The 16,460-nt window shown below is 45.0% G+C and overlaps 1 protein-coding gene across 5 annotated transcripts in view; it reads right to left on the bottom strand.

The window, feature by feature from the left end:
* The window catches only part of MEGF11 (multiple EGF like domains 11), an 838,162-nt gene that overhangs the window by 24,062 nt on the left and 797,640 nt on the right, over positions 1 to 16,460 (bottom strand). For 3 of the 5 annotated variants that reach the window (XM_073618306.1, XM_073618307.1, XM_073618308.1), the window contains one exon: positions 8,668 to 8,874. The exons of the other annotated variants lie outside the window; for them this stretch is intronic. In XM_073618306.1, the coding sequence (XP_073474407.1) occupies positions 8,668 to 8,874 (207 nt within the window). The remainder of the gene's footprint in view (positions 1 to 8,667; positions 8,875 to 16,460) is intronic. 5 annotated transcript variants of the gene reach the window in all.

Below are 16,460 nucleotides of genomic sequence, written 5' to 3'. Positions count from 1 at the left end.
GAAATATCCGTTGAGGAAGGACTGAACCTTGAATCTAAAGTTCTAGAGAAAGGGTAGATTAGAACACAGGGGACAAGCCGGGTTTAGGTCAAACATGCAGCAATGAAAGAAATAGCCTTTAATCTGAATTTTTGCCCCTTGAAATCCACACAGACTGAGGTCCTCTCACACGAGTGTCTATATGCAGCCAAACATCTTCCATAGATCATAATGTTAATGGAAGGAGTGATTACAGGCAAAGTATAACTTTAACTACACTAACCTCTACCCCAGCTGTAGTGGTGGCTGGTGCTCAATTTTCTTGGTGGGGGGGGGGGCGGCCCGCGGCCCCCACCCAGCCAGCCACCCACAACCCCCCGTTGCTTGATCGATCGATCCCCGCTTTGCTCACTTATAGCCCACCAGGCCCCCTGCTAGCCCTGCACTTACCTCATCCAGGTCACGGCTTCGGCAGCTTTCCCCCACTGCGTCTCCTCCTGAGTCTCCCCCTGGCCAATGGGGACTTAGGACTCGCGGCCAATCGGGTCTTAGGACCCACATCCTGATTGGCCTGGAGAAGAAGCAGGAAGATACATGACATGTAACACAACTGGGTGGGCTCCGGGCGCAGTGCTCTGCGCCCCTGAGCCCACCCTTTTTTAAGCCAATTAGAGCCTCAGGCTATAATCACGAGCTTCCAAAAAAAAAACCCCTATTGAAATCCATGTGTCCGGTGCCCAGCATGTAGATTAGGGGCCAGAAGCATGGATTAGGGGGGTGCCGCCCCTGCACCCCCAATGCAGTGGCCGTTACTGTCCAGCTGTCTAATTACCTCAGTAGTGAAGGTATGGGGGATGTCAGGAGCTACTCCAAAAAATGCCCCATGACAAGAAGACTTGTTTATGGATCTCGGTACCCAGTAGGACAGCTGTGGTCTGCTCTTAAATCTCATCTTCTCTGGGCAACAATCTTCTTAATCTCTGGCTGTGACTATGCATTCAGTCCTTGGACTTGAACAGGGCCAAGTTTCAACACTACAGATACTTGGAATATTGTCCTATACAAGTCAATGAGGGCTCACTTTGCATCCAGTAGCAAAGAGGATTTCAGCCTGGAGATGATGAAGACAACGAGCTGGCCATGGTTGCCCTACTGAAGTAAGTAAGCAGTAAGGGTGGGAGTAAATCATGACTGTTCTACTGAAGTAAATAAGCAGCTGGGGTGAAGTTTTTCAGAGTACATTAGTTTAGAAGGGCTATTTCAGTTGTTTTTATAAATCAATATGCTGTGTTTTAACACCGTGGGCCTTATTTATCAGGGAGTCTGAAGAGAAACTGTGGAACTTTAGTCAGAAAATGAAGTCCTGCTAGATGACCTCAGGCCGGCCCCTTTTGCAGGTATAGCTATGTAAAAACTTTAAAAATAAGTGTCTATACTGTTTAAAACCCAGTAATGCACTGCTGCACCCTGCTCTGCACATGCTCAGTTGCTCTCTATTTTTAGGCACTGCTGAAATTGTAGAGGCCGATCTGCTGACAGCCTCAAAGCGGAATTAAATCCTCCCATCTTTTAAAGCCAAGGAAGCTGCTTCTGTTTGATCTGCAACTGCCATGGTGCTGTACATGTTATCAGTTATGACTCCAGCCATTTGATGGTTTGACAGTTTGAGGAAACAAGCAAATGTGACAGTTAGCAATCCCGGCATTCCAGGAATGTAACTTTTCTTGAAACTGTTAAATGGATGGGTTTCGTTTCACTTTATGAATTGGTTCTGCTCAGGGGCTCTGGGCTTCAGCAAAAATGGCGGCCTCCAGCAAGAAGAACCAAGAGCAATGCTGGAGGCAATTTACAGCACACACTAATTTTGGTAGCATAATTATTAATGTGGAATTTATGTTCCTTGCTAAAGACCATTATTTTTTTATCAAGTTGTTTTTATGGGTAAAGTCCTGTTTTCAAGCGGAACTAAAACCATCGATTAAAGGGTTTCAAAATATTTACATTTAGGGCATGCCAGGAATGCGAACTGTCACATTTGCTTCTGCTCTCAACCAAACTGTCAAACCATCACTTAGCTGGTGTCATAGCTGATCACATGTGCAGCACCGTGGCAGTTGCAGATCACGCAGAGGCCAAGATGGCAGCTTCCTTGGCTGAAAAGGATAGGAGGGTTTCATTCCACTTTAATTGTTCATTTAGGGACACAGGGTAAGAAGGATTCTGAGAAAATTGGGGGTATACTGCCACCTACAGGAGACTTGCACACTGGCAAACAAAAGCTGTTAGTCAGCTATTATGACCCCCCTCCATTATGCTTCAGTTTTTTTTTTCTCCCTAATATCCTAGGATAAAAAAACAAGAAAAACAAATCAATTTAAGTAGACTTTTTATCCTTTTTTATCTTGCATCAAGATTCTTCACTTACTGCAGAGCCAAGACAGCTTCCTTTTGCAGTCTTCCATATAGGGTTTTTCTTGGTGCTGCTTTGGAAGCCATACCTGGACCCCACGATGATAAAGATGCGAGGTCTGCCCTGTAATGTGACCTTTGTGCACTGGGCTCTTCTTGTGGCACTCTCCAGACCGCCAATGTACCGTGTTAGTTAGCCGCAGAAAGCTTTATCGGTTTTAGGGCCATGATACACCTCCTGGGCATAATCCTATCCCTAAAGACTTCTTTGTAAGCATGCCAACCTGAGGGGCGAATACTGTCTGAAATGTGAACTTTTTCACTGGGCCCTGTATGGGCAGTCTCCGGGACCTTGTAGCGGTGTCTGTTGCCATAGAGTGCTCTCCAGACCACCACCACGATAAGTGTCGGGGCTTGCCCCACTTTTTCTTTGGGAGCTTTGCCTGTGTCTCCTCTGTTATCTTCCTCAGGGGTTAACACTTCCCTTCGTGCGACACTGGAACTGGAGTAAAACAGAACTGCAACAGTCTTTCGATGTATGGTGTGCTCTGGGGCATACTACTTGGTCTCCTGCTACCTCCTTTATGAGCTTACCCTATTGAGATTCTGTGCTTCGACACATGTATGTATTCCAAGCACTTTATGGGATGGGACCATGGCTGCAAATGAGTTATGCACCCTTTATATAATGCTCCTGCTCAACACTGATTTGTGTTCTCATGCGCCCATATTCCTGGTGCCACCAGTTATTGCTTGGTGCACACTTCTCTGTTTCTCCTGCTCTCATAATGAGAGAAATCACCACCAGTTCCTCACATGGAACAGGGTCAATCCTTCTTGATGCTGCCTACAGTGACTTGGCCACAGACAGCCACCATATATTCTCTCCTGCTTTGGCAGCTGAATAGTAAGTTCCCCCTGTTGGGACCCTTTTCATATTTTGCATACTAGCAGTAAGTTGGTTTAGAAATGCAAGAGGAGAGGTCCTGCAGGCCTTCCCATGGACCTGATGCGGAAAGCCTGGATCATTGTTGCTTGCTTAAATCCACCTGCTTCACTGGAGCCATCCAATGTGGCTTCATCCTATGCATTATATGGGAAGGAATTTTCTGTGACTATGTCAGATTTTATGTATAAAATCTCTACCATGATAGCTGACTCAGTATGAGGGGTTGCAGATGTTCTTCTGTACCTTCTCCTCTACACTATCTCTGGCATGCTTCTAGCTGCAGTTGCTTCTGCTTAGCTGAAGATAAGTAGTGTTATCTGTCCTTTTTTTTGGATGATTAATCCTGGCAGGCCCTGCCTTGTAACATGTCATTGCTGTCATGTCCATTTGCCAAAACTTGAGGGAATGGTCCAACAATATGAAAAATGCATATGGGTCAATCTTAACTGATCCTCTGATTTTAATACAATTAGAACTTGTGCCTGTTGCAGAACACTAATGTGGTAATGGGCTTGTGGACACTGTATGTCTCATATCGAGAATTAATCTTCTGCTGTACGAAAGAGTTTTTGGTTAAAATGTTGAACAATGCAAAAAGTGCTTACTCTGTAGGCCTTTTGATGGAAACATCTCTTTGGTGCCTCCCTGGACAATTTTACCAAAAGACATCACTGGAGGAAAGAGCACCTTTTTGCTTCAGCAAAAGAAACCAGACTTCCACACCCAAGTCCAAGTCAAGGAACTCAATTTTATCACAAACCTTGGATTCCAAAATCCTCCAAGCCTGCGAGCAAGTCTTCCTCACAATGAGGAGACAACACCACTTCTCAAAATGAGGGAACATCTGTTAGCCTATTCGACCACCTGGAATGAAAGTACCTCTGGTGCATAGGTAAAATACATTGTTACCAGGGACTAGAATCTAGAATTTCTACCTCTGCACTCCTTCATGTTGTCAAACCTGCCAAGGTCCTTCATTAACTAACAGACCTCCATGCTGCTCTGGCTTATCTCCTTTCACATTGAGTCATTGCCATTGTTCCAGAATGGGAAAGGTTTCAAGGTTTTTATTCAAACCTGTTCACTGTTTCCAAAACCAAAGAAAGCATATGACCCGTTCTGGATCTAAAAGCACTCAATGCCTTCCTTTGGAACTTGTTCATGGAAACCACCAGGTCAGTGACTCCACTTCACTCCATCTGGGAGATTATCTGGCCTCTGAACACCAAGGATGCCTACTTTCCAGTGTTTTGCTGTGGGCACACAGCACTAACAGTTTGTTGCCCTTTTCTCGAGCCTGTCCATTGCGCTTTGAGCTTTCACCAAGGTGCTAGCCCTTGTGCTTGCTCTGCCGCGCTCACAGAGCATTCTTGTCGTTGGAAAACTAGATTACCTTTTACTGAAGGAACAGTCGGTTCAGAACCTGTTTAGATGCTTCAAAGGTTCGGTTGGATCTTGAACACACAGAGGTCGACTCATTGCATTTAGCATCTAGGTCTCCACCTAGATTCTGCTCTGTCCAGAGTTATTCTGCAAGATAAACTCCAGAATCTCCGCTCACATGCCCAGACTTTGCAGTCCAGGAGCCATCCAACTCTCTGCTTTTGCATGAAAATTCTTGATTGTGCTCTCATCTGAGGCAGTTCAATATGCCAATTCCACTCCAGAAAACTCAACATTTTGGCTGAGTTGGACATTCTCTGGACAATTTCATGCACCTATAACCCAAGACGATATTATATCTACATTCTGGAGCTTTATGTTTCAGTCCTGTCCACAATGCATATCTCAGGTGTGGAAAATTGACATGTGGACTTTCTCAGTTATCAACATCTGGACTCAGGGGAATATTATCTTCACCCAAAAGGGTTTTAAAACCTCTGTCACAGACCTCTTGGCTTCCAGGTTTAACAATGAGCTGAACAAGTTTTGTCTCCAGGTTCAGGGATCCCCTAGCCATGGCAGTGGATGCACTGGTGACTCCATGGAATCGGTCCAAACTGGACTAAGCATTTCCTCCTCTGAATCTCCTTCCTCATTTCCTCAAGGCAGAGGGCATTACGGTGATACTTATCGCACTGAAATGGCCGAGGTGGATGTTGTACTTGGACCTCATCAGGCTTCTGGCAGACTATCTGTAGGCTCTTCCAGATTGCCTGGATCCCTTGTCCCAAGGATCAATTTATCTTCCTGCTTCATGTTCGCTGACATTAACGACATGGCTGTTTGAGTCCAGGTCCTAAAAGGATAGGGGCTATCTGAGTTTGTTATTGGTATTCTCCCAAAAAGCTAGGAAACTCACTTTTTACATTGCACTTGGAAAGCATACTTTGCATGGTATAAGGCAAGGAAATGTATTTTCATTTCATTTCATCCCAATAAGTACTCTGTGGGACACATCATGATCTTCCACCAATCTGGCCTGTGTTTATTGCTGTCCTTAAGTACTATCAGGACCATATCTCGGCTCTGCAAATTCTCTTTTAAAACTGCTCGCCTCTCATTTTCTAGTAAGGGCCTTTCTACAGAGGGTTGCTTGCAAATTACCACCTATACAGTATATCTAGTTATCTATCTGTGACCCCATGGGATCTCAGCTTCAGCTCTTCAGAGATGGACCTTTAATCCTATCAGAGATATTTTGCTCTTATCCACAAGGTGATCTTTACCTTGTTGTCATAACCTCTGCTAGGAAAGTTAATGAGTTGGAGGTCTTATCTTGTAGGGAACCCTTTCTTATTCTGCACAGAAACAATGTTATCTTGAGGCCTAGAGCCTACTTTTAGCTTAAGGTGGTTTCTTCCTTTCATCTTAATCAGCATATTATACTTCCATCTCTCTGTCCTGCTCCAGTACATCTCAAATACATTTACTTCCATTGTTTGGATGTGGTATGAGCTTTTCACGTTGATCTCTAGATCACATTTTCCTTCAGACTGAATGCCTTTGCATCATTCCTGAGGATCCAAGAGACAGCCTGCCTCTCAGTTCACCAATTTTAGGAGACTTAAGCACCTCAAGCCTATAGGCTAAGGATAACTTTTTTTCTGTCCTTTTATTTCAAGGTGCACCCTACTAGATCAGTATGTGCCTCTTGGGATTTTCAGCACCAGTCATCTCTTTCCATTCCCAGGGCTGCCATCTAGTCTTCTGTTCACACATTCTTTAAGTTTTAGCATTTGGATTTTCAGACCTGCATTAGTGCCAATTTCGGATCTAAGGTCCTTCGGGGACAACTTTTTTTCCCTAGTTGTGGGCTTGTTGGCCTTTCTTTTGCCATTTCCCACCCCTCAATCAGACTACTTTAATTGTCGCTGAACCCGTCTGACCCCATATCAATTGATGAGTAAGAAAACAGGATTTTTTACTTACAATTTAGATGAAGAGGGCAGGGACAATCAACCTTAGCACCACATCCCATGAGAATAATATAAAAAGAAAGGGGAAATGGGATAAATAAACCCCGGGATTTTTTACTTGTTTCATGGAGGGACATGGGCCCTGCCCCTTTGACTTGCGGCCACTACTTTTGCACAAAAATAAATACAAAATTAGGATGTAAAAGGTGAAGATGTTTCATTTAAAAACTTTTTTTTCAGTTTTTGATCTGCATGAGACAAAGGGAACCTGATTAGGCATTTAGGTGACACCCCCTTAGAGCATGTCTCTAAGGCCTCATGTACACTGCTGCTGGTAAACGGACATTCAGAGACAGTTGGCTGCTTTTTTCAGATGCCCCTGAACTCATCCAATGTTATCTTATGTGTACATGTACACAGGTTCGTTTAATGTCGTTTTCAGGCAGTTGCATTTAGAGGCTTTTCTTTGAAGGTAAAAAAAATGAGTTCAGACGCCGAAGTTTCTGACGTTTCAGACGCAAAACACCGCTAAACGCGGCTAAATGCGGTACCAGCGTTTAGCCACGTTTTAGTTAAAGTTGCCCTATTTAAAATGATAGCAAATGATGAAAAAACACTTAAAAACTTGCTTTCTAGGCTTCATAGACCGATTATATACCTATACCCCGAATGAGCCTATGATCCAATCCAATACACCACTAGTATTGCTGTAAGCCAAAGTATAATTGGAATTTGACCTATATGTTGTTAGATTTCAACCAGATGACCCCACCATTGAGCTTCACCCCCGACTTGATCAAACATAGTTGCATGAAATTTAATATCTGGCTTTTTTAATTGCATTTTCCCCTCATGTTAAATTCTAGGTAGCTTCGATAATGATTAGGGGGTTAGGGATTTCCCCTTGAAGAACAAGTTACAAGAACAAGTTTAGGGTTATGGCTTCCCATTAGGGTTTGTGTTTCCCATTAGGGTTAGGGGGTTATGGTTTTCCCTTTGAAGAACAAGTTTAGGGTTAGGGTTTCTGGTTAGGGTTAGGATTAGGGTTTCCCATTAGGGTTAGGGGGTTATGGTTAGGGTTTTCCCCTTGAAGAACAAGTTTAGGGTTAGGGTTTCCGGTTAGGGTTAGGGTTAGGGGTTAGGGTTAGGGTTTCCCATTAGGGTTAGGGAGTTATGGTTAGGGTTTTCCCCTTGAAGAACAAGTTAGGGTTAGGGTTTCCGGTTAGGGTTTCCTATTAGGGTTAGGGGGTTATGGTTAGGGTTTTCCCCTTGAAGAACAAATTTAGGGTTAGGGTCAGGGTTTCCGGTTAGGGTTAGGGTTTCCGGTTAGGGTTAGGATTAGGGTTTCTGGTCCTCACACGCAATTTCCGACGTCTTTCCAGCCTCATCAACAGCAACGTCAGGAGCATTTCCTCACATATGCTTATTATGGGATCCATAGTAAAAGCACCCCAATTGAGGTAGATACAAGTACACTGCTGCTATCTCAGCTGCTGCTACTCACTCTGGTCTCACAGAATGGCTGAAATAGTTAAATAATACTGTTTTTTTTTGGGCTTTGGGAGGGTCATATGATGTTATCTTAAATAAACGCTCCTAGACGCAAACGCGGCAAAACGGGCGTTTTGAAATGCCGGTTTCGAGCTGTCAAAAAAATCGTTGTGAGGAGGTTGCCTTAGCGTCCCGTGTACATTAAGCCTAAGACAGCCAATTTGACTAAAGCCTAACTATTACTCAACCCCATTTATCTGATTAGCCCTAAAGAGCTGGTTGCAGCTAGGATACAACTGCTTCCTATCTTCACAGGTGATGAAACATTATATATCTATATATGGGAAGGGAAAGGGAAGGAAAGTGACTGGTCAGTGGGACAAGAAGCAGAAAAGCAAAGAGACAGCTGGCAGGTTCTGCCAAGTCCAGATGACAGAGTGTCATGCACATTTGCTAGCTAGCACAGAGACTGGCACTTACCCACGTCATACACATTTTTGTTAGCTTTGGATGAGGGTGGTATATCTGAGTATGGGGCATCTGTATGGACAGGTGAGGTCATTTCCACGTAGCTGTTCTCTGAGTGTTTGGAGTGCTGCGCGGGGGGGTCTGTAATGGTGGCATAAGGGTTCTCACTGCTGCTTAGTGAGCAGGTGCTGGCGCTGCACCCTGACTCTTTCATACAATCTGCAAAAAGCAACAAAAACAAGTCAAAAAGAAAATGGGGGACAGACTGGAGCTCAGGAGGCAGCAGGGACAAAAATGGGAAGGGGGGGGGGGGAGCCCTATGGGTAAAAATGATCAATACCAAGAAGTGGTAAGTAAGGGGCAACAATGTGGATGGAGGTTGTTAGAGAAGGCTGGACTGCGGCGTTGTCTTCTAGAGCAAAGCTATATGTACTACAAACTTGGAACTGCAGGAACACCCTATGGCTAACCCTACCTGACAAACTGTATTTTTATAGAATAGCACTGTAACCGGCAACCTAACCAATAAATATAGAAATCTTTTTCCCTTATACCCAGGCATGCTCTTCAAGTATTCACTGTGTTCAAGGGCAAGTGTTCAAATTTCGCTACAACACTCATTACATAACTCAATGCCCAACTGTGATGCAGTGAATAAAACCGAATCATCAATGCAGGTGCAGCTCTCAATGGCACTATTCATTAAAAGCAATTTACAGAATAATCATTTGACACAGTGGGGAGGATTTACCAAAGGCAAATGGGCTGCAAGGGAATTTTTCCTTAGCTTAGTGAATGTGGTAAAAGTCCCTTTGCAAAGAACACCCAATCACATGCAAGGAAAATAAAACAAAACAGTATTTTGGCTTGCACATGATCGGATGATGGAAGTCAGCAGAGCTTCATCTCATTCACTAAGCCAGTGGTCTCCAAACTGCAGCCTGCGGGCCTGGATGTGGCTCTTTGCTTGCGTTTAGGCCCATGGGACACTATTCCTGCTAATACCAATAATGGGGCACTATTCCTCCCACTGATACCAACAATGGGGCACGATTCCTCCCACTGATACCAATGATGGGACACTATTCCTCCCGCTAATACCAATAATGGGGCATAATTCCTACCAATGACAGCAACAATGAAGCACTATCCTCCCACTATCACCAACAATGGTGAACTATTTCTTCAACTGACACCAAAAATGGGGCACTATTCCTTTCACTGACACCAATGATGGGGCACTACTTCTCCCACTCACACCAATGATGGGGCACTATTCCTAACTCTAACACCAATAATTGGGCATAATTCCTCCCACTGACAGCAAGGATGGTGTACTACTCCTTCAACTGACACCAACAATGAGGCACTATTTCTCCCACTGACACCAACTATGGTGCACTATTCCTCCTACTGAAACAAATGATGAGGCACTATTTCTCCCACTAACACCAATGATGGGGCACTATTCCTCCCACTGATAGATACCAACAATGGGGCCACTATTCCTTCCATTGGCACCAATAGTGGGACACTATTCCTCCCACTGGTACCAACGATGGAGCACTATTCCTCTCACTGACATCAATGATGGGGCACTATTTCTCCCACTGACACCAATGATGGGGCACTATTCCTTCCACTAGCACAAACAATGGGGTACTATTCCTCACACTGACAACAATGATGGATCACTATCCTTCCTACTAATACAAATGATGGGGCACTATTTCTCCTCCAAAATGAACACACCAAATTGTTTTTACTCCCTTTGACCACCAGGCCTGAGACACAGTCTATTCCCGCTGATTTTGGGGCATTTTCTACTCCCACTGGTCACAGTCCGGACCCCCTAAAATCTGAAGAACAGTAAACTGGGGGCCTTTTCTCTAAGTTTGGAGACCCCCCCACACTAAGCTATATAGATAAATGCCCTTTGCAAAGTGAACAGCCTATTTGCCTTTTGTATATAGACCCCAATGTCTGTGCCATGTCTATGGTTTCTCAGTGGCGGTGGAGTTAAACTGGTAAAAATCCCGGTGGGAAACAATCACCAGCACAGCATTACTGGTTTACGGAAACAGTAACTGTTACTGGGTTGATGGCTCGTGTGTTTTAGTAGCTTAAAGATAACCATCACTATTTATTATATTGTGTAATGAATTTGTGCCAATGGAATGTCAAGTTGTGGCACAACCTTAGTTCTGGTGGCAGAGGTTTGCCCTGTCCGGGGCACAATGGATGTGGCAAGCCCCTATACGGGCACCAGGTTATTGTTCACACTGAACTCATTTGTGTCGTGTTGAAATTCACAATTTTCTTGCAGAATACATTTTCTTGCTCAATAATTGTATCGTTTCTCTTGCATCATTCTCTGGGGAGAAGTTAATCTTGTTATGTAAAAAACAAATAGAAAGTGTACCTATATGAAGTAAGGTGTGACCTACACACTGCAGTAAGAGGTCTATTTATAAAAAAAAAGAATTAGTGAGAATGTCTCAAACATTCGCACAGCCCTCACAAATAATCGTAATTTGCCCAATATATATTTTTTTGCACAATCTTCAGCTCCATCTAGTGGTCATAATGCAGGATCTTCCTTACCGAGTTATTTCCGGTAAATACCACATTATGGCCACTAGATGATGGTGTGATGTAGCACCCTCCCAGAATAGGTTGCTAGAGAAGTTTAGGTAAATGTAGTTCTTTAGCTTCTCTGTAATCATTGGAACGGTGTGTGTTTATTTTTGGCTGTTCTGGGTGTCACTGGTTGCAGGCTCAACTGCTTCCCCCTGTCTTCTAGTGGATTCTACAATAAAGTGGGTTGGAAGAGGCAGACCCTTGGCGTGAATATTCATGTGGTCATGAATGCCACTGACAGCAATGATGGGGCACTATTCCTTTCACTGGTACCAATGATGGGGCACTATTCCTTTCACTGATACCAATGATGGGGCACTATTCCTTTCACTGATACCAATGATGGGGCACTATTACTTTTACTGACACCAACAATGGGACATTATTACCTCCACTGACACCAATGACAAGGCACTATTCCTCCCACTGATACCAATGATGGGGCACTATTCCTTCAGCTGACACCAATGATGAGGCACTATTCCTACCACTGATACCAACGATGGGGCACTGAGCCTCAAACTGACACCAACAATGGGGTACTATTCCTCCCACTGACACCAACAATCAGGCTCTATTCCTTCCACTGACACCAATGATGAGGCACTATTCCTACCACTGATACCAACGATGGGGCACTGAGCCTCCAACTGACACCAACAATGGGGCACTATTCCTCCCACTGATACCAACGATGGGACACTATTCCTCCCACAGACACCAACAATGGGGCACTATTCCTCCCACTGACACCAACAATCAGGCTCTATTCCTCCCAGAGATACCAAAAAAATTAGTCGCTATTCCATCCACTGACACCAATCATGGAGCACTAATCCTCCTACTGAAACCAACAATGGGGCACTATTCTTTCCACTACCACCAACGATGGGACACTATTCTTTCCACTACCACCAACGATGGGACACTATTCCTCCCGCAGACACCAATGATGGGGCACCATTTCTTCCACCTATTCCAATGATGGAGCACTATCCTCCCACTAATACCAATGTAGGGGCACTATTTCTCCTCCTACTGACCACAGCCAATCCCTAGGAGAGAGGATGCCCAATGAGTGCATAAACAGACTGGGGCCTGGAGCAGCAGGAGGAGAAGACCCAGCCTGAAGGGCTTCTGGGCAGAGTAGCTGAAGTCTTCAGGAGTTCATCAAGGTCTCCTTTTTGAGAGGAGCTGGAACCAATTCAAAAAGGGGGTTCACTAAGGATCTGGACTGGGAACCTCACAGGAGAAGGGTCTGTCTGACAATGGATTATCAAAGTATATCTAGTGGATTATATATCGCAGATTATCCAAGTTTATCCAAGTATATGGGGCCATTGTGAGTATAGGGATCCTAGTGACTGTTCTAACTCTTTGAGCATCTGCTACAGTGTTGCTGAATTGGGACTTTCCCCGTGCTTGGAGTCCCTGAGTTGCTGTTCTCCTATTGTTTGCCAAGAGGGGTATTATCCTGAAGAGCAGTGGCATCACTAGGGGGTGGCTATTGAGGCTATAGCCCTGAATCTGGAGCCCATAGCCCCAAGTCTTTTTCCGCAGGGGTCCCTTCCTAACCAGTGGGCCGTGGCTTCTCTACAGCTGGGCCACGGGTGCGGTGAGCAGGCGGGCTGCACGAGAGAGCCGGGCAAGCGGATGAGAGAAGCGAGCGGACAGATGAGCAAAGATTACATCATCTCTCTCCGCCCGCCCCGCATCACTGCTCTTCCGCCCTCACAGCTGGGCCTCTTCATTGTAGGAGCGAGGTGCGGCGGGGCGCAGCGAGATGACATCATCTCTCACTGCCCGCCCCGCATCACCTGCCCTCACTCAGAACTAAACGGACCAGTGCTGCCAGTCTGCCACCAATCCAGTGACAGTCCACATTTGGTGGCACTGGCTGGCATGGCAAGTGGCAGGCGATCATCCACATCTGGTGGCAGGTGACGTGAAAATCTGCAAATGGTGGCAGGTGACGGTGGCAAGTGACAATCCACATCTGGTGGCAAGTGACAATCCACAAAGCCTGAAAAAAGATTGGTGACCGCTGCTATGAGCTCTAGCCCCAGATCTTTTGTAGACCTAGCAACGCCCATGCTGAAGAGCAGGGATCCTCAAACTACGGCCCTCCAGCTGTTGCAGAACTACACATCCCATGAGGCATTGTACAACTCTGACATTCACAGACATGACTAGGGCATGATGGGAATTGTAGTTCCTGAACAACTGGAGGGCCGTAGTTTGAAGACCCCTGCTGAAGAGTGTAGTCAAGGCAAAGAGTGTCCTCTGTAACTTTTGTGCACTAAATTTGCAGTATTCCAAAGCTCACCTTGCACCCCAACCAAGTTCAACGAGCTTTAACTCTGCCCGATTATTGAGTTTGGAAACTGTCGGTGCTGCCGTGTGCCTGGCTGCCCTTTAGACCCACTTGGGAGGAGAACCCGGGACAAATCTACGGGGCCTGTGAGAAATCTGCTCTATACTGGCAATCATAGAAAATAGTTATTAGGCAAATTACGGGGATTATTCATACTGGACACATTGGCACCGTGATTTTCTTTTTTTATAAATAGACCCTACAATATTAAAAATGATTTTATTCACGCTATAGTAACTATCTACCAGTGTCTTTGTGGATATGCTAAAAACTCCAGGTACTATTTCTGATGGTTGTTACCAAGTTTTCTGCCGTAAATTTGTATAATTGGCCAAGAAAACAGAAAACAGAAATGTCACGGGAAAATACACATTGTCATTTTACAGCGAAAATAACCATTAGCAAATAAAGAGGGTTATTATGTCCCAGTGCTAGTCTATAGTTTTTTTTTTTTTTTTTTTTAACGGAAGAGAGTTCTATAGAAGACATAATTAGACTAATTAGAGTAAACTCAGGGTTTGACACTCGCAGTCCTTGTGTAAAAGAAAAAGTCCAGAGACAGCTCTATGTTAATGAGGACCTCAAAGCACATACAGCGAGCGAGGGCATAAAGCAGCATGCAAAAGGATGAGGGATGAGCGAAAAGGAAAAAAAAAATGGGAGCCGGCCAAGAGTGGCACACACAGGCAGAAGCAAACAGAGGCGTTCTGTGTTCTTCCCAACACAACAGCATGACAGTCCAATTGTCTCCCCGCCAAACCAATGGCCCACATCCATATCCAACAATGTTAATTCAGGCTCTGGCTACCACTCACAAAAGGCACATACGTAATGCAAACATTTGTAATGATTCATAAAACAACATGATATATTCGATTAAAAACATTAATATTATTAACAAATTAAAATTGATACCTATGAATAGTACTTACAGTGCCTTGAAAAAGTATTCATACCCCTTGAAATTTTCCACATTTTGTCATGTTACAACCAAAAACTTACCGTATTTATCGGCGTATAACACGCACTTTTTTTCCCTTAAAATCAGGGGAAAATCGCGGGTGCGTGTTATACGCCGATCCCCTGCGATCCTGAGCTGACAGATCTTCAAAATCGCCAACCGCGATTTGAAAATGGCGCCGAAATACACAGAGCCGGTCCTCGGCTCTTCTCGGCCACTTTCGGCTTCACTCGAGCGCCTCCCGAACCTAGCCGAGTGTACTCGGCTAGGTTCGGATAGCTCCGCTCACAATCACGCCCATACCGGGGGGGACTACGAGTGGAGCCGAAAGTGAACGAGAGCCGCCGAGAAGAGCCGAGGACCGGCTCTGTGTATTTTGGCGCCGGCGGCGCCATTTTCAAATCGCGGTCGGCGATTTTGAAGCTCAGGATCGCAGGGGATCACAGGATCGCAGGGGAGCGGCGCCATTTTCAAACTGCGAGCTGCAAGGCTGCACTGGGATAAGGCTGCAATGGACACTGGGGAAGGCTGCACTGACAAGGCTGCACTGACAAGGCTGCACTGACAAGGCTGCACTGACAATGCTGCACTGACATGGCTGCACTGACATGGCTGCACTGGGGCAAGGCTGCACTGAGAAGGCTGCAATGATGGGCATTTCAATGTAAGTTTTTTTCCCTTCAACTTCCCTCCTAAAAGTTTTTTTTTCCTTAAAATTCCCTCCTAAATTTGGGGTGCGTGTTATACGCCGATAAATACGGTAATTGTATTTTATTGAGATTTTATGTGATACCAACACAAAGTGGCACATAATTGTGAAGTGGAAGGAAAATGATAAATGGTTTTCAACATTTTATACAAATAAATATGTGAAAAGTGTGGGGTACATTTGTATGGCGCCCCCCGGAGTCAATATTTTGTAGAACTGCCTTTCTCTGCCATTACAGCTGCAAGTCTTTTTGGGGATGTCTCTACCAGCTTTGCACATCTAGAGAGTGACATTTTTGCCCATTCTTCTTTGCAAAATATCTCAAGTTCTGTCAGATTGGATGGAGAGCGTCTGTGAACAGCAATTTTCAAGTCTTGCCACAGATTCTCAATGTGATTTAGGTCTGGACTGTGACTGGGCCATTCTAACACATGAATATGCTTTGATCTAAACCATTCCATTGTAGCTCTGGCTTTATGTTTTGGGTCGTTGTCCTGCTGGAAGGTGAACCTCCGCCCCAGTCTCAAGTCTTTTGGAGACTCTAACAGGTTTTCTTCTAAGATTTCCCTGTATTTGGCTCCATCCATCTTCCCATCAACTCTGACCAGCTTCCCTGTCCCTGCTAAAGAAAAGCATCCCCACCACATGATGCTGCCACCACCATGTTTCACGGTGGGGATGGTGTGTTCAGGGTGATGTGCAGTGTTAGTTTTCCGCCACACATAGCGTTTTGCTTTTAGGACAAAACGTTCAATTTTGGTCTCATCTGACCAGAGCACCTTCTTCCACATGTTTGCTGTGTCCCCCACGTGGCTTCTCACAAACTACAAACAGGGCTTCTTATGACTTTCTTTCACCAATGTCTTTCTTCTTGTCACTCTTCCATAAAGGGCAGATTTGTGGAGAACACGACTAATAGTTGTCCTGTGGACAGATTCTCCCACCTGAGCTGTGGATCTCTGCAGCTCCTCCAGAGTTACCATGGACCTGCTTCTCTGATGAATGCTCTCCTTGCCCGGCCGGTCAGTTTAGGTGGACGGTCATGTCTTGGTAGGTTTGCAGTTGTGCCATACTCTTTCCATTTTTCGGATGATGGATTGAACAGAGCTCCGTGAGATGTT

The sequence above is a fragment of the Aquarana catesbeiana genome, linkage group LG03 (genome assembly GCF_042186555.1).
Source record: "Aquarana catesbeiana isolate 2022-GZ linkage group LG03, ASM4218655v1, whole genome shotgun sequence".
In the NCBI taxonomy this organism is placed as follows: domain Eukaryota; kingdom Metazoa; phylum Chordata; class Amphibia; order Anura; family Ranidae; genus Aquarana; species Aquarana catesbeiana.
This window is presented reverse-complemented; position numbering and strand designations above follow the sequence as displayed.